General features: G+C 35.4%; 1 protein-coding gene and 1 long non-coding RNA gene across 2 annotated transcripts; both read left to right on the top strand.

Moving 5' to 3' along the window:
* The first annotated feature begins 12,002 nt into the window (after nucleotides 1-12,002).
* On the top strand, nucleotides 12,003-19,472 carry LOC141611864 (uncharacterized). Its single transcript, XM_074430515.1, has 9 exons — nucleotides 12,003-12,091; nucleotides 12,784-12,946; nucleotides 13,028-13,147; nucleotides 16,973-17,095; nucleotides 17,222-17,320; nucleotides 17,807-17,896; nucleotides 18,009-18,093; nucleotides 18,841-18,974; nucleotides 19,096-19,472. The coding sequence occupies exons 2-9, from the start codon at nucleotides 12,851-12,853 to the stop codon at nucleotides 19,249-19,251; spliced, it is 903 nt and encodes a 300-aa protein (XP_074286616.1). The 5' UTR covers nucleotides 12,003-12,091; nucleotides 12,784-12,850; the 3' UTR covers nucleotides 19,252-19,472.
* A 1,758-nt stretch (nucleotides 19,473-21,230) lies between these two features.
* On the top strand, nucleotides 21,231-22,026 carry LOC141615024 (uncharacterized). The gene is made up of 2 exons (XR_012529558.1): nucleotides 21,231-21,672; nucleotides 21,758-22,026. It is a non-coding gene; the product is annotated as an uncharacterized LOC141615024 (long non-coding RNA).
* Nucleotides 22,027-23,069: the final 1,043 nt, after the last annotated feature.

Here is a 23,069-nt window from a genome sequence, read left to right as displayed (position 1 = left end):
GAGCAATCTTTAAGGTATTTTCTGATCACAAGAGTCTCAAGTACATCTTCACTCAAAAGGAGTTGAACATGAGACAGAGGAGGTGGATGGAGTTGATTGGCGATTATAACATGGAAATCATCTACCATGAAGGGAAGGCCAATGTAGTTGCTGATGCTTTGAGTAGGAAGAGTGTACATTCTCTGTGTACAGCTCTATCTTTGATGAGGCTGAGAGATGAGGTAGCAAGGTTTGGGATACATATGATACAAAAAGGAGATGCAATGGGTGATATGACAGTACAGCTTGAGTTTTATGATGATATTCGAGGTAAGTAGGCATTGGATCCTAAGATAGTTGAGTGGAGAGCTGGAGTAGAGAAAGGGACAGTGTCCCGATTTTCTATTCATACAGATGGTAGTTTGAGGTTCGATGGTAGGTGGTGTGTCCCTAATGATGAGGAGTTGAAAAAGACTATCATGACAGAGGCACATTGTACCCCATATTCGATAACGTTTTCAAAACCAAGGTTTGCCAGGGCATTATGATGAAAATAATATCTTACCCAACCATTATATCATAACGTTCTTTGTTTTGGGTAATTGAAGATTACCACCCACATGAGTTTCTTATAACGGGCCCTCACTATTGCCTTTTTGCCGCTACCGTTATCATACAAACATGTTTACAAGGTTGCAAGCAAAAGGTAAGATACATACCTTTTTCGGAAATGCTTATTATCCCCAGGCTTATTATTCTTTTGACTTCTTTTCTGTTTTTCACCCATGATAATCCTAAAACCCAAATATGAATGAAATAGGAAATGAACAACTTAACAACGTACATGCAGAGTATTATCTAAAACCCTAAACCCTAATAGGAATGAAAATTTAAAACAACAGATTGAGCTTCTAAAATCCTAAACCCTAATAAGAGGAGTGAAGTAGATGATGCGGGATGATAAAGATAACAAAGAAGACGAAAAACAAACAGATGCATGAAAAAGAAAAAAGATGATCGTCTTAAAACCCTAATGACGAAACACAAAATTAAAGTGAACATACCTGATGATGATGATAAAGAGAACTAGCAGGATGATAAGGGAAGGCAACGGAATCTGGGCGTCGGAAACTGGGCGACGGCCGGCAACGAGAATGTAGAAAGCGAGGAAGAGAGAATAATAAACTCAGGATACCAACGGTTGAACTGGTGTTGTGTGTGTTTGTGTGGTATGCTGTATGTGTTTGTAAATTAGTTTTTTATTAAGACAAACTATTGACAACGGGTCCTCAAAACAAAACCGTTGTTATATGTTAATAACAACGGGTCAATAAAAGTCAACCGTTGTCAAAACTTTATTACAACGGTTAAAATATACCCGTTGTAATATATTTTCACCAAATTTGCGCCAAAATGAAATATGTCTAAAAAAATAAATGACAACGAGTAGGGGTACTACAACCGTTTTTGAAAGTAATAACAACTGGTAATGTAACTATAACCATTGTTGATAGTAATAACAACGGGTAATGTAACTATAACCGTTGTTGAAAGTATTAACAACGGGTAATTTAAATATAACCGTTGTTATTGTTGAACCTCTTTTTTTTTAAAAAAATTATCAGTAATTCCATTACGGTCAAACTCAGAATAATACATACTTTAATAACAATGAAAGCACCATATACTGCAACATTATTCAGAAATTTCAACACAAGAATCCATATCTAATAATAAGATCAAGAAAATAAGACAACACCAGCATGCATGCATACTGCATATCTAAGCTACAGGATTTACCATGCCATGGAAATTTGGGAATCTTTATTTAACAATGACCATTATTGGTTCTATTGGCTTTTTAAAGCTACCAAAAGCTAAAGACATACAACACATCTCAAACTTTCTATAAATTCAGGCATCCCATTAGCTCCCCACAACTCACAAATAAATTAAACCATCAAATTACTGGTCTGAAAATGACTCAAAATGTTGGTCGTCCATATCACTGTGTCCTGATGAACCATCTCAGGACCGGGGACGTTTCTTGGATGTCATAGTTTCTTCGTTAACCTAAATACCTTCACCATGGTCATCACGCATATAGATGCTTTCAGTGTCCTCATGATCAGTGTCAACATCGTCGAAATAAGATACAGTGGTAGAGTGATCCATTCCCTCAAAAACGACATCCTGATCATCATCACCATTATCGGATGGACTACTCCTTCTACTCCTTATAGACAAGACAACGACCCACTTCTTATCCATAGGATCGGTGACATAGAACACTTGTATAGCTTGGGATGCCATTATGAAAGGATCATCCTTATTATTGCCAACCTTACCCAGATTGACCAACGTAAATCCCATCTTATCCTTTCGGACATAATGGAGGTTGTTATCAACCCAGTTACATCGAAACAAAGGCATTATGAAATCAATGTAATCTAGTACCAATATTTCTTGAATAACACCATAATAAAGGCATTTTCCCCAAATAGGCTTTTTATCTTTTGAAGTAGCAAAGTGCATTGCCTCAAATTCAGAACTCACACCACTATTTTGCATTGTGCTCAACTCATCTTGCTCGCGGGTGTAAAAAGTATATCCATTAATGGCAAAACTGCTGTAAAAGGTGACCCTGGCATTTGGACCTAAACCAAGACGTTGTAACCTAGGAGAGATGTCATCACCAGTTTGATTCGTACACTCTAAGACAATATTCCTAAACCACTCTGCAAACGTCTTCGTATGCTCGTTTGCAATCCACTTCTCGGTCTTGTTTGGGTGGCCGTGTGCCATTTAAAAATGTTCCATTATATGAACACCCGCGGGGAAAATTAAAACCGTTTTAGCGAGTAGGATTCGGCGGTATATAATTTAGCATTGCCTATGATAGGGATGAACTTTATGAAATGAGGCCACTCCTTTAACGAGTTTATATTATAAACCAAAGCAACCTTGTAATTATGGTGTATCCGGTATGTAACGGTCATGCTTTGTAGTAATTATAATTAACCCGTAAAGACTGACATCCTTCTATTTATTTGCTATTACGCAAATAAATAAATTATAATTGTTTTATAATAGCTAATATAGTAAAACAATCTTACGAATCCGTGATTATTAAGTAATGGTCTCCCACCGGGTATCCTTTCATCATTCTCATTATAATTAACCTATTTATAGGAAATCTCCAAACGGGATAACTCATTTAGGATTAAGAGAATTATACCTACTAATGATTCCAATAATAAAGTAATGGTCTTTAGGATAAATCACAAATTTATCTTTGGTTAATGCTTGAACAACCTTTATTCGTAAATTTTGTAAAGCATCAACCTAATATTATTGGGAATATTTGTGTAACAAGAATTAAAAGCAACAAGTATGTAAAAGACTGTTCAATTCATTGATAGACCTTTTCATTATCTTTTAATAATACGGTTATTATAACTTTAAGTTTTTCATAGAAGTTACAATGACACAAAGACTGTACCAGTATTAACCTAGTAAATCGATTACTCTCCCTTCATATTATGGATCCCCTATAGTCTTAGCATAGGGAAATTAGCTACTCATAATCATCGAATCAACAATAGCAACAAATTGATAATCAAAACTAGACATAATGATAGAACTAAAGGATTAAATAAAGCGATTATGATAACAATAAAGGGAAGGAAGAATTCCAGCAATGATTAAGAATTAAGAGATTAAAAAGAATGATAATACCGATCGTGTCTCAAATCCGAATAAAAGGAACAGAATCCAAAGAACAGTGGCAAGAATTAGAGTAAAACCAACGTGAGAGAGAAGAGTAACGTAGTTACTCTCCCAGTCTTATACTAAAACCTAATCTATGGACTGATTACAAAAGCCCATAAGTAATTTAGGCGGAAATTGACTAAAGCACAGGAAACCATTCGATCGAGTAGAAGTAATCCACTCGATCGAGCAAATCATCACCAAAAAATCTCTTGAGAAATTTTTGTATGGATTAACACATGAAATTACCCAATCTGTTATGAGGTTTATTCATTGTTACAATAAAGGTGGGGATGTCCTTATGGGACTAAAGTTGGATGTAACACTCTTTAAGTATATTGAATTGAGTAAAAATACTAGAAGTGAATGCAAGGACTAGAGGTTGTTCATATTATTACAATGAACATTATTTATAACCCAAATAGGTTAAATATAGATTACCCAAATAGGTTAAATATAGATCGAATGCTAAAGACTATGATTACAATTTGGTATAATACAAGTACCAAATTGTTCTATCAAAATGATTAAACAACTTTGTCATATGGTTAAATCCATATAAGCATATAAAAATTGTCAAAAAGAGTGGATGATGAGAAAAAAACTGGATCTCTGGGGAATGCTTCAATATCAATGATTCAGTACCCCATCTGCCAGCAACAACAAGTCCCTAAAAAAACACCATATTCTTCGACGTCCGAGATATTACTAACTCAAAGCGTTTGATCATGAAGTCGACAATCGAAGTTTGAATTGGAAACAAAAGAGGGGTATATGATGGTGAAGTTGCCTAGTGGTGTTGAAACTGATAAACAAATTAGATCAAGGGCAATAGATGTAAGCACTACTAAAATCATTTGCTATCTGATAATTATTTTAGCTATGATATTGTTTAATATATTGTGTGATATTGTTAATTGATAAATGTGATATAGTATCAACCAAAGAGCATTTTAAGACATGTGCTTTGAAAGGGTCGGACCTTGCTGTGTTATCTCGTAACCCAGCAATGTAAGAACAAGTTTACACTGATATTGTGTTGTATCTTGCAAATGATTTCTAAGTGCTTCTCTATGTAAGAAACTTTAAGAATGTCAACACTGGTTATAGCCGCTATTACGCAAGGTTGATAGAAATGGACGGTAAAAACGTAACTTGTCCGTGACAACCAAACTCGTAGGCTATCCTTATAAATAGCTGAACAAATCTCAGTCAGGAGGATGTCTAAATGGTCGGGACTATAATCAAACATGCTTAAAACTCACTATAATATTATAATTTATATTATGATGTCCTACTTAACAAACGAGTAGGACATCGATGCCCTTTACGTTATGGGATAAATATCACTGCTAAAGTATTAATAATGCATACAAACATCATTCCGATTTTTACCTCATTAAAATTTTTGTGGATCACGGCAATTAAAATGCGATAATAAGCCATAACGTAAAGAGTGTTTTGTTAAGTCACACCAAACTCGTTTTGGGGATTTGCGATTCAAACCTTAATTAGATCTTTGAATAATAGTCCCATGAAGTCAACCGAAAAGATTCCATATGAGATGTGGACGGGAAGAGTTCCTAATATATCCTACATGAAAATTTGGGGATGTGATGCTTACGTCAAGGCAAAGACCGACAACAAGCTTGCCCCAAGATCCGAAAAAAGGATCTTTGTAGGGTACCCCTCGACCTCTCGAGGTTACTATTTCTACAAACCTCAAGAAAACAAAGTGTTTGTGTCTTGCGAGGCTGTCTTCTTAGAAAGAGAATTTGTTTCTAAGAGACAGAGTGGGAGAAATTTTGAACTTGATGAAGTTTAAGAGCCACAAACCGAAGTAGAGACGCAAGAAGATGTTCCTTCGTCATCTAGCGCGGTTGTCCCTCCTCCTCTAGAAGAACGGGCCGAGTTATTCGCCATCCCGATCGATATGTGGGACTTATCGAAGAAGATGGAACACTCCATGTGTTGCTTTTAGAAAGTGACGATCCCGCCACCTACAAGGCCGCAATCTCTAGTCCAAATTCCTCCTTATGGCTTGAAGCCATGAAGTCCGAAATGGATTCTATGCATGAAAACCAAGTTTGAAACTTGGTAGATTTGCCTAAAGGGCAAGACCTCTTCAATGCAAATGGATTTTCAAAGTCAAGAATGGCATAGAAGGAAATGATGATGTCTACAAAGCTAGGCTAGTGGCAAAAGGATTTACCCAAGTCCAAGGTCTCCATTATGATGAGACCTTCGCCCCCGTAGCCATGCTAAGATCCATACGGATTTTGTTAGCGATTGCCGCATTTCATGATTATGAAATATGGCAAATGGATGTCAAAACCGCTTTTCTAAATGGGCATATAGAAGAGGAGGTGTATATGATACAACCCGAAGGGTCTTATGATGATTGTAATTATACAATGAGAGGTTTAACAATGGATTTAAACATGCCCTTGTCATCCCATTAACGCAATGGATTTAAACATGCCTTGCAAGAAGGCATCCACTCTTTTTAAAATTTAAACATGTTTAATTGACTTACAAGTACCAAATTGTTCTATCAGTTATAGACTAAAATCTCCAAACGTTTGTCTGTGGATTTAGGCCATAAGTTACAGGACTTCAGGAATGGCTTATTAGACTATGATAGAACACTTGAGACCATCTCATTATGAGAGTTTGTCTGTGAATTGTTCTATCAAGCGGTTGATAGGTCTTCAAAAGATTGTGTTTACTTCTAATAAACCCGGGGGTACAATGATAATCTATATTTAGGGGTATATTTGTGTATCTGGCATAGGGAAATTAGCCCAATTTTATAGGGGTATATTTGTGTATAATTTACAAACCATATCGGAGTACCAATATAAACAAGGGTCTTACCTATGAATTTAACCGGTTGTGGGATTATTCATACCATTAAAGGGATTAACATAATTAATAGGTCTTCAAAAGTTAGGGGTATATTTGTGTAATTATGAATGGTGTACAAACGTTTCTAAAAAACCTACAAATTCATCAGTTATAGACTAAAATCTCCAAACGTTTGTCTGTGAATTTACCCTTGACTAAATATAGACATTCAATTTTGTCAAGGGTAAATATAATTTTGTCAAGGGTAAAAATGTACATTTACAAGATGGTTAATTCCACACCATATAATTATGTTTGTAGGATTTAACCATCTCATTATGTGGTATAATACAAGTACCAAATTATTATAGTACCAGTATGTTCATTGTTAAATCCATATAAGCACTTTACAAGTTTTTTAATCCTACACCTGCCCCCCTTTGGTTGTAAACCGTTTTAGCTAGAAATCCCATTAGCGTAAGTGTCTTACCTTGTTTATGAAATACTACAAACAAGCATCTTTTTTTAAAGGGCATCGATAATCCGATCAGCCAAAATTAGCTAGGACTAATTTTCCCCAAAGAGAGGTCTTTAATGGGATTAAATCGCAAATCCCCAAAACGAGTTCAGAGGCACGCCGACCTTTTTACATGTTTGTGTTGAGATTAACCTAATCATTAACTTGATTTACGTGGAGGTAGTTGTATAGTATAAAAATAAAGCTGACCTATCGACCTTGCAAGACCAACAAAGCTTTCCCGGTTGAGGTGGCATGAGGACGGGAGGTTTGGATAGGATCTCCTTTATCCTGTCGAATGCTTTCTGACAGTCGTCGTCCCAATCGGTGTGATCGGAGGCGCAATGCTTCTTGAATATCGGCTCACAAATCATAGTGAGCTTGGCAATGAACTGGCTGATGTACTGGACCTGACCGAGAAATCCCCGAATCTCCTTCTCGTTCTTAGGCCGAGGCATTTGTTGAAGGGCTTTGATTTTGGTTGGATAAATCTCAATGCCTCTTTTCTTTGACATGTCCCAAGAGTTTTCCGGAGGTGACCCCGAATGCACACTTCTGAGGATTTAGTCTCATGTTATATTTCCGTAGACGAGCGAAGAATTTCCGGAGGGCACTGATGTGGCCGTCCCGTTCTTTTGATTTGACGATCGTGTCATCGACATATACCTCTACCTCCTTGTGCATCATATCATGTAGGAGAGTGGTAGCGGTTCTTTGATAGGTTGTCCGACGTTGATGAGGCCGAAAGGCATGACCGTGTAGCAATATGTACCCCACTGCGTAGTGAATGCACCAACAATGAAACGGAATACGAAGCCTTGATATTGGGAATGAAGCTAGCTACCAACTACAAACGATGAATGCATTATCACCTACGTCAATGGCCAACTGCACAGTAAGAAAGCATGGTGTAGATAAGATGGCCTCGTTGTTAAAGAAAAATAATGGTTTTTGTCAAATGAGATGTAAGAGTTTTTACATGAAAACTCTTACATCTCATTTGACAAAAACCCATGTTAAATCCTACAAATTCGATGTGAGTATAATACCACTTGCATGCCTTTTGTATATACCTTGTGCTATTTGTGGACGAAGATAAAGTTTATGATGAATAACGGAATCTTCATTGGCATGGTAAGCAATGGAAATCGTTAAATGAGGCCACTCCTTTAACGATTTCCGTATTTTATGATACGTTAAAGGAGTGGTATTTTGAAATCGGAATATGAGAATATTTAATTAGTTGATTGGGAATGTATGGCCTATACTAAAAAAATTGGATCTCTGGGGAATGCTTCAATATCATAGATCGAATGCTAAAGAGTTCCCTATGTTACGATAACCTTTTTATACAGACGCAAATTTTGGAATTTGCCTTACAAGTACCAAATTGTAAAGAGTATGATCAAAGGTAAAGCTATTTTGATTTTTATGAGTTTTAAAGAATAACAGCATCAGCCGTAACTAGGGTTTAGGGTGAGTTCAATCCATTTGTTAGTCCATATCCCTTTAGGTAAACTAAATCGATAGCACAACTTGTTAAATTTCAGAATTAATGAGATGGTTTATAAAAGCTAGCTCATACGTGCGTCTGATGGTCATATTCCATTTAGGCATATTGAACAGCTTTCCCAATTTGTAAGGTATATTGAACAACAATCCAAAAAATTTGGTCTAACTAATTCATTATTGTTTACTAATTTTGTCGATTAATCTTAAGCTGAAATCGGTCAAATCGTTGTACGCTTATGAAGGTGAATTGGTAAATAATATTTCCAATCATTGCTATCAAATTCTTTCAAAGAAACCGCTTCCTATGAAAGAACGAAACGACTTCAAAAAGGTGATAAGGTCATAAGACAAGTGAATTGTATACCATTAGAACAAGTTCTAAAAATAATAAACTTGTGAGTGTTCTAATGGTATACCACTAACCAATTATAGGGATATTAGGCTGTGATGGTAACCAATTCAATACATATGACGATGATATATTGTTTATAAAATGAGTGTATAGGGATATTAGACTACCATTTATAGGTTATATAGTCAGCTTTATAGTAAAACATTTGGAACTTACCATGAACAACAATTTAAGCTATATACCATAAATTCATGATCAATTTATCCTTACCCAGTTAATGGTAAGTTCCAAATGTTTTACTATAAAGCTGACTATATAACCTATAAATGGTAGTTTTACTATTTATAGTAAAACAATCCATTAATCATACGATACCTACTGGATTATAATACGTTAAACATAGGTTATCCTCTAGACCAACAGTTTTGTGTAAACTGTTTCTTAAGAGTAAGTTGTTGATCAGGTTTTAATGAGAGGTTAATGACATCATCTTATTGTTTATAACTCGCCATATACCTTTGTATAGGGAACTCATCTTATTGGTTATGATAACTACGGTCTGATTAAATTTACCTTTTGAACTCATCCTCTCATGAACTTACACATAATTTTGCCATATAAAATGTTGGCACTTTCTTTTGAGCTATCCTTTTATCGTCAATCCTTTTTATTTTTTAAAGGAGTTATCATAAACAATCAAGTGTTGACAGCTTTATATATCATTATTGCGTATATATAGTTGTTACCTTTTTAGTCATCAATCGTGTGTATTGAGTAGATGGTTAATTAAAAAAAAAATTTTTGTATTGAGTAGATAGTTAGTGGATCGAATGGAGTCTTGTCATAAAACCACGTCTAAAGTATACTTAATTGTATACTTCTATTAGGTATGACAAATTACCCCAGCTTATGGATGGGTAATCTAGCAAATTTCATGAGAGGATGAGTTCCCTATATGAAATATTGAGTAATAACCTATGTTAATGTACATAGGATTTTCTAAAATTACGCAAATCTCTTTATAGTATTATCCTTCATCAGTTAGACTCTAAATATGATTTTCTAAATGACGTAACAAATTTTTATGTATTTTCTTTATTACAAATAAAAAATAAAAATAAAAATATTAGTTAATTATTTGTAAATTGTCTTTTAAATGCATAGTATACTGTTTTTACCTGTTTTCGTTATAAGGTAAAACGCATTTTAATTAGATCTTACATCACTTAATTTTATTTTAGGGTTATTTCATGGGAATAATCCAACCTATGCCTCATTTTCCCATATTAATCCATATTAACGATTAACTCGGAATAATCTAACTTATGACCTCATTTATCTCTCATCAAACTTTGCCTATTTTTGACCTATTACTACAGGTAAACAATCAGGTCACCCCCTTATTTTTGTTTTCTTCCTATTTTTGACCTTTTCTTCAACACCACCATCAGACAATCTTTCCTCCTGACTCATGTACATAACTTTCCTCCATTTTTTTCTTCATCTGACAATCTTCATCAACACCATCATCTGCACTCTTTTCATCATTGGATAACCTTCATAATTTAGTATGTCATTTCGAACTTATACTCTCAGTGGCATAGAAAACACTCTTAAGTCATTCTATTTTCATCTCTCCCATACCTACTACATCATCCATTCCCGCCATTAACACACAACACTTCAGTTAACAATAATTTCTTTGTTAATTAATTAAATTGGGTATTGATTAACGAAAGAGTGAGGGGAAAAATTCTTCATACTTTGAGTTTGCGTGTTACCCAGACCTGTTTAATTGAATTGGGTATTGATTAGTTTTTCATTATATTCAAGAAGTAGAAAACTCTTATTTCTATGGAAGGAGTTTGTATGAGGTTAAATGGATAAATTAGGGAAAATATGGAAAAAGATAAGGAATTCAATCCAGTTGATTTGTATTTTTTCCCAGAACATCGTAATTAGGTATGCTTTGACAATGAGGAAGAAGAAGAGAGCTGGGCATTACGAATTAATTGTCTTAACTGCTAGGCAGTTGGGTATGATTTGGTTATGTCTAGGTTAATTGTGTAGATTAATTCAGAGACAAGTGGGTTTTAGGGCTTTTACTCATTTTAATTTGATTAAAGTGAGAGAGATAGTTTTTTTTTTTTTTTTTTTAAAGAGAGAGGATAGGGAGTGTCGTTAGAGAAATAAGTCAAGGTAACCGGCTCATCAGGTATCCCCTCCATAAGTTCATTGAAAGATAAATGAGGTCATAAGTTGGATTATTCTCAGTTAATCGTTAGTATGGATTAATATGAGAAGATAAGGCATAGGTTGGATTATTCCCATGAAATAACCCTTTATTTTATGTCATATCATATAACGATATAACATTATAGTGTTATTTTTAATAGTAAAGTAAAAAAAGTTCCAGACAAAAATAACTTAACTTAAAGTGTCTTTTGATGGTAGTAAGCTTTCGTTTTCTACTTCTTACTAAGATTATATTTAGTACTCCGTACATTATAACATTAAATTCCAAGTATAGTTAATTTATACAATTAATTTAATAAGAAAATTTCTCTATAAAACAAATCTAAAAAATACCGTGCTGTAGCACGGGAACTATACTAGTTTAAATTAACTAGGTGGTTATTTACTTTATCAGTCATATTCATGTTTGAATTTTTTTTAAGATCCGGATTGTATCTTATATTACAATCTACCTTTAAGCAAGTCTTGTACAAGACCGTTTCACATTAAGTCATTAAGATAATGTGTAACGTAATATATAACACAATAGAATCAAACAGTAAAGGAAAGAGAAAGTGAAAGATGGGAAATTGAAAAAACAACTACCTATTATGTGAGAGGTTTGACAATAACCATTTCATGAGACTGTCTCATATGAGGATGAGTGTATACAATTTGTTGGTACAAATATTACTTGTACAGCTGTCTCTTATGGCTTTATACCTTCTTTCTTTTTGAGGTGTCCCTGTTCTATAAATTTTGGTCACCATAGCTGTGCTTGTTCAATTTGTTTAATTCTAGTATTTACTACTACATTTTTGGTTGCAGACAAGGGCGCATTCATATTTTCCAGGGTCTCATCCAGTGTCACTTGACAGGTTGGGGCATGCACCACTATTGTTATGGCTTCTTGTATGTAGCAGATTGATATGTTTCCTTTATGGGATCTAGGTTATATGTTGTTCTGTGGCCTTGAATTTTGTTTTTGTACTTCTGAGTTCTGCCTGAGTGAAGTCTTAGGATTAGTTTGTTATTAGTGGCTCAACTGGTGCTTGTTGTCATGGGTGCTTCTTGTCCTGCCAAAGTTGTGATATTGTAGGGACACTGTCGTCACTCTGGTTCGATTTTTAGTGGTATTCTAGAAGTGTAGAGCATTTCAAAACATTCTAACCTATTCACTTCCCCTTGTTCTCTGCTCCTTTCCTTTTTCTATCATTCTCTCTTTTCCTTGCTCTTCTTTCCCTTTTCTTCGTTCTTTCTTTGTCTCACATTCTCACCCGTTCACTTTACTTTGTTTAGTCTCTCAGTTTGTTCCTTCCTTAAGTTTTCTTGCCAACCTCCTTTTTATAATTATTTTTCTTTTTCGCTTTGATGGTGAATGATCGCCAACTACATTGTGGTGAAAGTGTAATACATATCCGGGCAGATTTTTGATGGATTTACTGTGATACTGACTTGTGTCCAGAGAAGTTTGCTGTACATTATTGCTCTGTAATAGTATGATAAGATGATTTATGTACTGCTAGTCTGAATTTGATAATTGACAGCATGTTGTCTTGACTTGAAACAGAGAGAACTTGCAACTGCTTAGGCAGCGTTATTACTATGCTACCTGGAAAGCTGATGGAACAAGATACATGTTACTGCTGTCGTCTGATGGCTGTTTCTTAGTCGATCGAAATTTTAAATTTCGGAGGGTCCAGTTGAGATTTCCTTGCAAAAATATGTCCGAAGTACGTGAAAGTTGGCTTTCCTTTGTGAATTATCGTTAACTGAGAAGCAACCTTCTTTAGCTGATTTCATCTTTCTCACAGTTTCACCATTTTACATTGCTCGATGGAGAAATGATTATTGATACCATAAGCCCTGAGAAACAGGAGAGGAGATACTTGATATATGACCTGATTGCTATCAATCGAGTGTCCATAGCCGAGGTTTGTAATAACCATGATTAATTACTTGTACAATATGATGTAGGATTGTTATTATCGTTATTTTCACTGTGACTTTTTTGTGTGTGTTGAGACTTGAGAGACGATGATATGACAAACAAAATAATGAAAATGGAATGGCTTGTGCATTCGGGTTGCGTTTATTGTTGGATTTAATAGATCCTTTTTAGTAGAGGTAAGGAAGGTGTATATAGGGAGAGGAGGGCTCAAGAAAGACCTATCTTTCGTAATGTACCAGCCAATTCGATTTCGAATTGGCACCAAAAGTTTTTTTTTTTCTTTTCTTTGTTTTTCTATTTTGCATTGATAGTAGGCAATAGCAGAAGGGAAAAATTCTAACATTAGACATGGTTAAGAGTAAAAGCTTCATTTTGGCTGGTATATGTATGCCAGTGATGATGAAAAATGCATTGATCATCTTTTGGGTATTTTACCCTTGAGTATTGTCTTTGTGGGACCTAGTTTGTTTTCAACGTCATTTGGGTTCACCCCCATGCGGTGAATGATATTCTTTTGGCTTTGAAGAGAAGAATGATAAAGGTTTGAGTTAGCGTAGTCTTGAAGATGGTTTTTTGGGCTATTTAGTGGTGATCTTGATTCGAATGGAACCATCTATCTTTCTATGGGGTTGCGTCCACGTGCCAACGATTCCATTTCTGCTTTTTGAGATTATTGTCTAGTTGGACACATCACACAAGTGCTCTTTATAGATTAGATTATTCATGATAGTTTGTGAGCTTAATCTTTTTGGTCTTCTTTTGTATATGGGCATCACCATTCACCCCTTGGTGTCTTTTTGTAAATGGGTGTTGCCCATTTATTGTCTTTTTGGCCTTTTGTAAATAGTTGTCACCCATTGTCTTTCTGTATGTAGGAATTAACTCTTCGGTGTTACAATTGTTGACGCACAGCCAATTTATTTACGATTGATCTTCAAAAGACTTTTGGTCCTATCTTTGGTTGTGGTTTGGGGTTCGTGGGTCTCTCTTTTTGTTCTTTCTTTAAGTGCAGATCAATTTGGATCCCATCTTCATGAGGTTGTGGAAGCCGAGCGTCTCTTTAGAGGGGGTCGTTAGCTCTTTTAAAGATTACATTGCTCAATACTTGTGTGTATTACATCACTTTTCACTATCGTCGAAACAATGTGTAGCTTCAAAGCTCCAATAATTCAGATGGTTTATATTTGGGTGGCGAAGAATTGCTTAAAGTATTCCATTGGATCAATTGGTATGAAGTTTGTTTTCCTCCGCAATGTCAATGTCGCGTCGAAGGTAAGTTGATGGTGTAGGGGCCACTGAACATGAGCCATTTTCACACGTCATCACCTTGTCTTATGGAATGTATAAACTACGATCGCTAAGCAAGGAGGTTGAAAAGTTTTCCCGGTTCAAGGTTTGGTAAAAAATGAACCAAGAGTGTTATTTTGTCATGACATGAGATGCGGGGTCTCTCTGTGAAAATACATTTTCATGAATTTATTAGGTTTTTGAAGTTACTTTTTCCTTCAAAATGTTGTATCATGGGAATGACAAGATGATAGATTCTGGTCTTCCTCTCTTAAGAACTTACGCAATCTTAAGAACCTGCAACTTATTACATCCCACCTAGTGAGCTTTTGTAGTACAATGCTCTTCTAAAATCGTTTTTTTTAGCTTGGGCAAGCTAAAGAGAAAAACTTTATGGCTCGCTGAGCCTCTTTAGATGGAGGTAAAACTATTACCGGAGTAATAGTTCTTAAAACAAGAACTATGACAAGATTGGTGATGAGTAATGGAGAGGAATCATTACTACATTACTTTGTGGGGTGGATTCTAATCTCTTTACCCTTGGTGTCATTTTCCCTTGTTTGGATACACAAAAGGAGGCAGGAAGTGTAGGTAATGGAAGGGAGGGAGCGGGGAGGAGTAATGTCATTTTCTATCCAAATATTTTGTGTTCGAAAAATTCTAAGTTATCTTGTAGGAGGGAAATGGCGGCGTCATTTTCCCATCTTCGTTTGCCTCTAATTCTATCAAAACTATTGAAATTGTCTCCTCCGTTTTCCTCAAAGTTAATCCATCCAAACAAAGGGTTAATGACTATTAAGAGTGATAAAAAAAAAAAGAATCATGATCAATTACACCCCTACTTGTGATCCTTTTCTCTCCCCTACATTTTTCCTCTTTCTCTATTAAAAGAAATACGGAGTACATAAGATTGTAATGTGGCTTAGCACCATCCAAACCTTCATTTAGTGATTCAGCTTGGGGTGTTGATGTCATTTGTAGAATCTAAATTTAGATAAACTTCTGATTGACCGTTTTGTTTGGCGACGAAGAGGGGAATAGCAAAATAACAATATCTTTGTATGTTGGCTTGTTTTTATCTGTGCAAGTGATGCACATACGTGCACAGGCTCCATAACACAGGATAGTATGTAACTGAATTTTATAATGCATGAGGTTGGTAGCAAGAAAAGGTTCCTCTTTTCTCTCTAGTGTCTCTACCAACCATTAAGACTTGAGTAATATGGGAATTTCTTAGATGACTATTAGAAGATTAAGAGCTGTGGATATCCTTGTCATCCCACCTGATGCATCACAGAACAATCAGTGGATGATTGGACTTAACATCTATACTAGCATGACCATGTTGGACATAGGATACAGGTTGGCTTGACGATAAAATGCACAGAAGTGATTCTAGAGTAACAATTGTCATTTCTGAAATCTAGGGTTTGCTAGCCTCGATCAGATATTTGATGCTGAAGTCCTTGAAAGTTGAGATCAAGAATTAATATATGAGGTGTATTTTAGGGTAGTAGATGAGTGTATAGCAGTCATCCATTGAGTGTCTTGTGCCCCGCTACTTTCTCCGTGCATAGCTGTCAATTTCTACCTTTGAACTAAATTTCAAATTCGTTTTTTTTTTATTACTGTCAATTGTCGGTGCTGTGTTCTCTATTTTTCTTGTAAGTCCTTTTTATTTTTGCTGCTAAGTCTGTTATCAAATATAGAAATCATGCTAGGATTTAGTTTTATCAGCTAAAGATCACTGATGACTTCATTTTACTCCCTTTGTCCCTTTGATATGCTCCCAGTTCCTTTCTGTATTTTTCCTTTGTTAGGTTCATTCTCTTTTATTAAGTTTGTTGCTAGTGTAAGGAACAACGTTAGAAATCCCTTTTCGTATTTGAATGGCTGGGGAAGCTAGAAAGAGGAGGGAGGGGACTATTGCAACCCGTAGTTGATTTTTGATTGCAAGTGACCGATGTGGTAAACTGGCTAGTTTTTTAATGTCAACGTTTGGTGTAGTGATCCGTGATTCATCAAAGAACAGAGGGAATATTATGTTCTGATGTAAAGAATAGGAGTTTTAGGTGATCTTGTTCAAGGCAGTGTCCTAAAGCGGGGATGCTAGAGTGGTTTCCAGGTAGCCAATCTATTTGAATTCACTATAGGTAGAGATTGATTGCGAAAATAATCTTGAGTTACTACTTAATCTTCAATTTTCTTTTCACCCATGATTCTCTTTCTTGAGAACAGTATCTAATGAAGCCTGCTCTGTTCCTTGTCTGTAATTTCTTATCTACTGAAATGCGGATAACAGTGTTGTCTTTGCCAAAAAAAATTGATCTACATGTGAGTTTGTGTTTGGCAACTCTCCAAGCTAATCCACAGACCACAGTTTGTGAACATTTTCTGTGCTTTGATCCAAAGTTGCATCCTTCTGATATCCAAATATCTGCCACTGATGTGAATGTACTTTGCAAAGGACCACTTAATGTTTGAGTTCATTTCATTGTTCTGATAAATTCTTTCCTTGCAGCTACCCTTTTGTGAGCGTTGGAAGTTGATTGAGAAAGAGGTGGTTGATCCTCGAAAGAATGAGCGGCGGGCAATGGACAAACACCCTAAACCTCCTTATAGATATGATCTAGAACCATTTAGGGTATGCTGTTCGATTCATACTATAGTTAATCCATTGTCAGAAAACCTTTCTCGCCCTCTTTTATTCTCTTGCTTCCCTTTTTGGTCATTTTTTGTGGCTAATAGTAGCTTATATGATGTTTCTCAGGTTAGGAGGAAGGACTTTTGGTTGCTCTCAACTGTGGGAAAGGTTTTGAAAGAATTCATCCCTAAACTTTCTCATGATGCCGATGGTCTTATATTTCAGGTAAATTTTTATAGCAGTTGCTACGTGGAATTACTCTGGAATGGTCTTCATTTACAAAGTCTCACATACAATACAGAAATAGGCTTAGTATTAAATTATCTCAGGCTCTCAGCTACTATTTTCAGGATTTTCCAAAATCACTCAGAAATCAAACTCAAAAGTTGCACTAGAGAGTTAAAGAATTGAGTGCTGAGCTATAAGCTACTGCCAAAATTTTAAATAAAAGGGATATGTATTAAGATTATAATGTGCTCTTTTAATGGTACTTCGTTTTTTATCTCGTCCGAAATACGGGTTGAATTCCAATGGTAAACATGTGTTCAAGTATCGAATCTGTTTTATTCTTAGAGATTTTAACATAGAGAAAAGAATGATAATTCTTTGAGAGGATCAGGACTGTTGAGGCTATCCCTTGCGATTTCACAACACAATTGGAAAGTCTCCTGTTAAGATTTAACTTTCCTTTTCTGTATACTTCATCATTAGGGTTGGGATGATCCCTATGTTCCCAGGACTCACGAGGGACTCTTAAAGTGGAAATACCCTGAAATGAATTCAGTTGATTTTCTATTTGAGGTATTGTTTAGAAACTGTCCTTTATTCTATTTATGCTCTTGGTTACATTTCTAAATTTTGATTTTTAAGTGAAGCAGTCCTCGACTGATTTGTTATCCGTTTCTCTCTCCAGGTAGGAGAAGACGGTGCTGAATATCTTTATTTGTATGATCGAGGGAAGAAGCGGTTGATGGACAACAATAGAGTTGCCTTTGGAGGTTAAAGTTCATCTTTCCTGTTTCTTGTTCTTCCTTCTTTTAGCTTTCTTTGAGTTGGCCTGTTCCCCTTTTTGGATTAAAGTGATTTAGCAGCACATGTAACTTGTGACTGTTAATTACATTTATAAATAAGGCGAAGAAGACTTCAGAAAGAGTAGTTGTTCTTCTGGATTATGGTTTGCAGAGGGGAAATGAAGGTAATAATGGGAGTGGATCATCTATCCCACTCGTGTCCCCTCTCGGGTTCACAATATTCTCCTTTTGACACATCATATCAAGGTGTGTCAAAAATAGCAGGTCATGGGACATGAGATGGAGAACGAATGGGACAACTGATCTGTTATTGGTAATAAGAAGGGATCTATCCCACTCGTCTCCTATCTTTCCTTTCCCTCCTCCAGTTGCCCTCTCCCAGACAAAAAAAATATTATTAATCAACTCTCCCTTTGTCCCCCCCTTCCCTCCGGTGTCCCTTTTTAAGCTTAGTTTGTGTGGTCGAACATGAATATGGGACTCCCTAGCCAGCACGCATTCGCCTTAGTAAAACATGAACCAAAAGCAGAAATTCTAGCCTTGCAAATAATGTTTATGGTTTCGGAGCTGTTTATTTTGTTGTAAAAAACAACCATCTGATCCTCCTTATGAATTGGTCGGTAGTAGTTTTTTTTTTTTTTGTGACAAGCATCTATTTTCTATCTACATTACTGATTCAGGTATCTTATGCTGATGATACTTGAATATTTGCAGATGGTTTCGATTCTCCATCATCGTATGCAGGAAAAATTATTGAGTGCTCGTGGGATTCAGAGGAGAATGTATGGGTCTGCATGCGAGTGAGAGTTGATAAGTCAACCCCAAATGAATTTAACACCTACAGAAAGGTTCAGCATAACATAATATTTTTTACTTGTGGCCAATGTTGCATAAAATACTATTAAATTTTTTTTTTGGTCAGAAAAATATACTCTAATTGTTTGAGGGTTATGTTACTGAATCATGCAGGTTATGAAAAGCATAACAGACAACATAACAGAAGACGTTTTGTTGAATGAGATAAATGAGATAATTACACTGCCAATGTATGCTGATCGTATTAGGATGGACAGCAGAAGCCAGAAGAAAGGGAAGCCGCCACCTGCAAAAATGGAACGCAACTAGGTTAATTTGGATGAATTTGCTGTGTATATTTATCATCATTGTTATAAGAATCTCTAGCTGAGGGAGGCATTAATTCTTCATTGATAGATTTGGTGTATCCAAATTCAGTAGGTCAGCCAGGTTGTGTAGTGTATATTGTCGCGACAAGTCTTTATTGTTCCCTCCTTTGTTAGGTCCAGTTTCAAATAAGAGCGCTTCTAGTTTAGACAAATTTGGTTCAACTTTCAGCTGTGCTTTCTCTAGTTGGAAGAAACCAAGTTATTTCGATGCTTCACTTAATCCGAAAATGTTACATGTACCCGGGGTGTACAAGGGCCTTGGTACACAGGCCAGTGACCGCGCGCCAAGTGGAGTTTGGTGGGGACCATATGAAATCTTTTTCAAATAAGTTTTTACAGGGATAAATTTGAAAATTTTGAATTTCAAATTCAAAAAGAGACGACTTCTTAATTGCTACACTTTCCAAAGATCATTAGCAATATTAATCTAGTTTTTTTACACTAATTTCTAGGGGTGTTCATTCGCGGTTCGGTTCACCGAACCTCTAATTTAATTCGGTTTGCACACGATTCGGTTCGGCAAAACTCCGAACCTAAATCGCACCGTTATAAACGGTTCGGTTAACCACTTTAAACGGTTATTAGCGGTTCGGTTACCGGTTAACTGATAATCGTTCTATATTACTTTTTTTTTAGTTTTCGTTAATTTTTGAGAATTTTTTCTAATAGTTTAATTAAATTTTCATTATATCAGTAACTCTCCTATAGGACCGTCCTATACCATAGGACGGGCCCAATAGGATAAATTAGGCAATTAGCCCAACAAGACAAACTATACAATAAAGCGCAAGCCACAAGCCACAACTCTTAACTCTTTCTCGACCTCTATGGATCACTGCTCCCACCAGTTGCAGTATCGCCGCTCCCACCGGCCACCACCTCTACAACGACCGACCCAACCACTGATTCCGATCAGTCGACCACGGTGGTGCTGATCTCGAAAAACCAGGTTTGGGTTTGATTTTAGATGAGCACTAGATTTTAAGATGAAAACTCAACTTCTAGTTTTTGACTATTAATTGTTTTAACTTGAATAGTCATGTCTTTAATTTGATAACTTTGAGCTTTTAAACTATGAAATATGGTTTTGTAACTCATTTACTCTTATCAATACTTTAATTTAATAACTAAGAATCTAAGGCAATTAGAGCTTCATTTCTTCATTGTAAATTTAGAGTTTACATTAATTTTCCAAAGTAAGATGTTAGTTTGATGCCTCATCACTTTAGTTTGACAATCTAGTGTTTCAAAAGTTTTGATTTATTTTTATAAACTAGGGTTATTTTTGTTTAATGATAGACAACTTACTTTCTTAAGTTCAAAACTCTAGCTTTTGAGATGAATATTTGCGAGGAGGAGACATCGGAGAAGGGTATGTGTTCATGTGCGGGCGAATTAGTAAGGATGGGATTTGAGACAATGATTTTGGCGTCGATTTGGTGGCTCAAGGGCAGCTTGCCGTTAGTCGGACTTTGTGAAAGAAAGGAGATGAAAGAGGTGGTGGAAGTTTGATTATTCAATGTGTTATTTTGGGCTTTAAGTTAATGGGCTAGTCTCATAACATGAGACCGCCTTATTAAACAATTTGTGTATATTATACCCAACAATAAAGTTAATAAGCTAAACTTTAGCATTAATCAATTTAAGAACTTTTAAATTTGGATACACTAAGAAAATTAAACGAACGAACAGTTTTTTATATAATATTTTAATTTTCTGCTTACTTTTTTGTGAAACGGTTCGGTTCGCGGTTAACCGGTTATCTAAAATTGCGAACCTTAACCGAACCTTTTCCATAATAAAGTTAACGGTTCGGTTCAAAGAACCGCTTTGTTGAAACGGTTCGGTTAATCGAACCTTAAAAATGGACGGTTTTTCGTTTTGATTCGGTTATTGTGTTGGTTTATTCGAACACCCCTACTAATTTCTATACTAATTATTTTTTGTTTCTTATATTTATTTTATGTTCTTATTTATTTTAACCATCCATTATTCCTTTCTCTAACTAAAAAAAATCGTTTCTCTCACTTTAAAAAATCAGTATATTTTTTTTCCAAATCTAATAATCCATAAAAAAAATCGTCTCTCAATTTAAAAAATCAGTATATTTTTTTTCCAAATCTAATAATCCATAAAAAAAATCAGTATATTTTTTTTCCAAATCTAATAATCATATTTAATTATTAAGATCTCATACTATATTTCAATTGTATCGACACCACCATCATCTTTCAAATATGAGTTTTAGGCAATCTTGTTCTTGCGATTCACATTGTTATCATAACTTGGTTCCAAATCCGTCAACTCGTGAAGAAAAATGGACAACAAAGGAAGGTTTTTTTATCGTTGTCCCTTATGGAAGGTATATTTATGTTTATAGCTCAAAATAATTTAATTAGTATAATATCTATGTTTATTGCTCTAATTAATTTTTAATGCATCATTAGAATGAAGATTGTGGTTACTTCGTATGGGATGAATGCGTGGAGGTTGATCGGAACATGAACAGGTTGATTGATCTAAACAACTCTCTGGAGGATAGGTTACGCCAATTGACATCGGAAAATATTAAATTGAAATCTCAGAAGTTACGTGCTACTAAATCAGAAAAGTTAGCTCGTCGGTTATTGTATTATTCATGGGTTGTATTTGTACTATTACTATCAATTTGTATTGTGATAATACTACATAAATAAGAGAAGAAGCTTTAATTTCTTATTCATTGTTGATCTAAATTTGTATTGTGACGATAGTTGTCCAATATTCGTTGTCGATCAAAAAAAATTTCGGTCTCGTTTTGTTATGCTTGATTATTTTGGTGTTAAAAACTTAAAATGAATCAATTGCAAAAAGGAAAAAATTTAATTTGTAATGTGTTAACTTAACTTTGCAAATTGCAAATGACATCTACTGACTGACGGCCCAAGTAAATGAATCGATGAAAATGGCCCAATTGAGGAAGTAAATGGGTCGACGAAAATGGACGAAAATCACATACGTAACACAATTTTTCAGCTGAGTAATAATGGGTCTAGTTACCGAAGGCCCAAGTCAGTCAGTTGATAAATAGAATGACCCCAAATTGTTATATAAGACCTATATTTTGATTGGGCTTTTCCCCTATTGGGGCCACATTCCTAATGGTCTGATTTTTAATATAGAAACATGGTAAATGAATAATAATGGCCCAAGTGAATAATGGTCAGTCCTACCAAGTTAAATTGCATCATAAATTGTAGCAGCATAAGATCTTGTTGTGGCGTTTGTTACTCGCTTGGCCGTGTTCTACTCATGTGCCGGTTTTTTTTGGATTAAATTTGGTCGTCACACATTGGTAAATTACGGGTATTTTTTTAACGAATAACGTAAGATAGTAATTAAAAAAAAAATAACAGGACTCGTGATGAGTTGAAAAGGAAAATGGGTAGTTGATAATCATAGATCCATTGGAAAATATAAACCAACCTTTTAATCCTTAAAAAATACGTACTATATAAACCATATTTAACCTAACTAAAAACCAAGAAATTAAAGTTGATCAAGCTCCAACTCAATTTTCCGGATTTCAATCACTCCTTGTTTACGATTAGCTTTCACTTTATTTATAAGAGAGTCCATATTTTCCTGCACGTCCTTCATCCCTCTACTTATTGCCCGCTGTCTTATCACCTCCACTCGGTCTATTAGATCGGCCAACTGAGTGTTAATTTCTCGCAACCGAGCGAGTTTGTTTCTGCGATCGATAGTGTATTGTACTAA

The sequence above is a fragment of the Silene latifolia genome, chromosome 11 (assembly GCF_048544455.1).
Source record: "Silene latifolia isolate original U9 population chromosome 11, ASM4854445v1, whole genome shotgun sequence".
Classification (NCBI taxonomy): domain Eukaryota; kingdom Viridiplantae; phylum Streptophyta; class Magnoliopsida; order Caryophyllales; family Caryophyllaceae; genus Silene; species Silene latifolia.
This window is presented reverse-complemented; position numbering and strand designations above follow the sequence as displayed.

Bases quoted from the DNA above. Each gene is read 5' to 3' on its own strand.
- LOC141611864 (XM_074430515.1), top strand. From the start codon at position 12,851: ATGTTACTGCTGTCGTCTGATGGCTGTTTCTTAGTCGATCGAAATTTT. The intron at 18,094-18,840 runs GTTAAAGTTCAT...GAATATTTGCAG, and splicing joins CAATAGAGTTGCCTTTGGAG to ATGGTTTCGATTCTCCATCA. The intron at 18,975-19,095 runs GTTCAGCATAAC...TGAATCATGCAG, and splicing joins AATTTAACACCTACAGAAAG to GTTATGAAAAGCATAACAGA.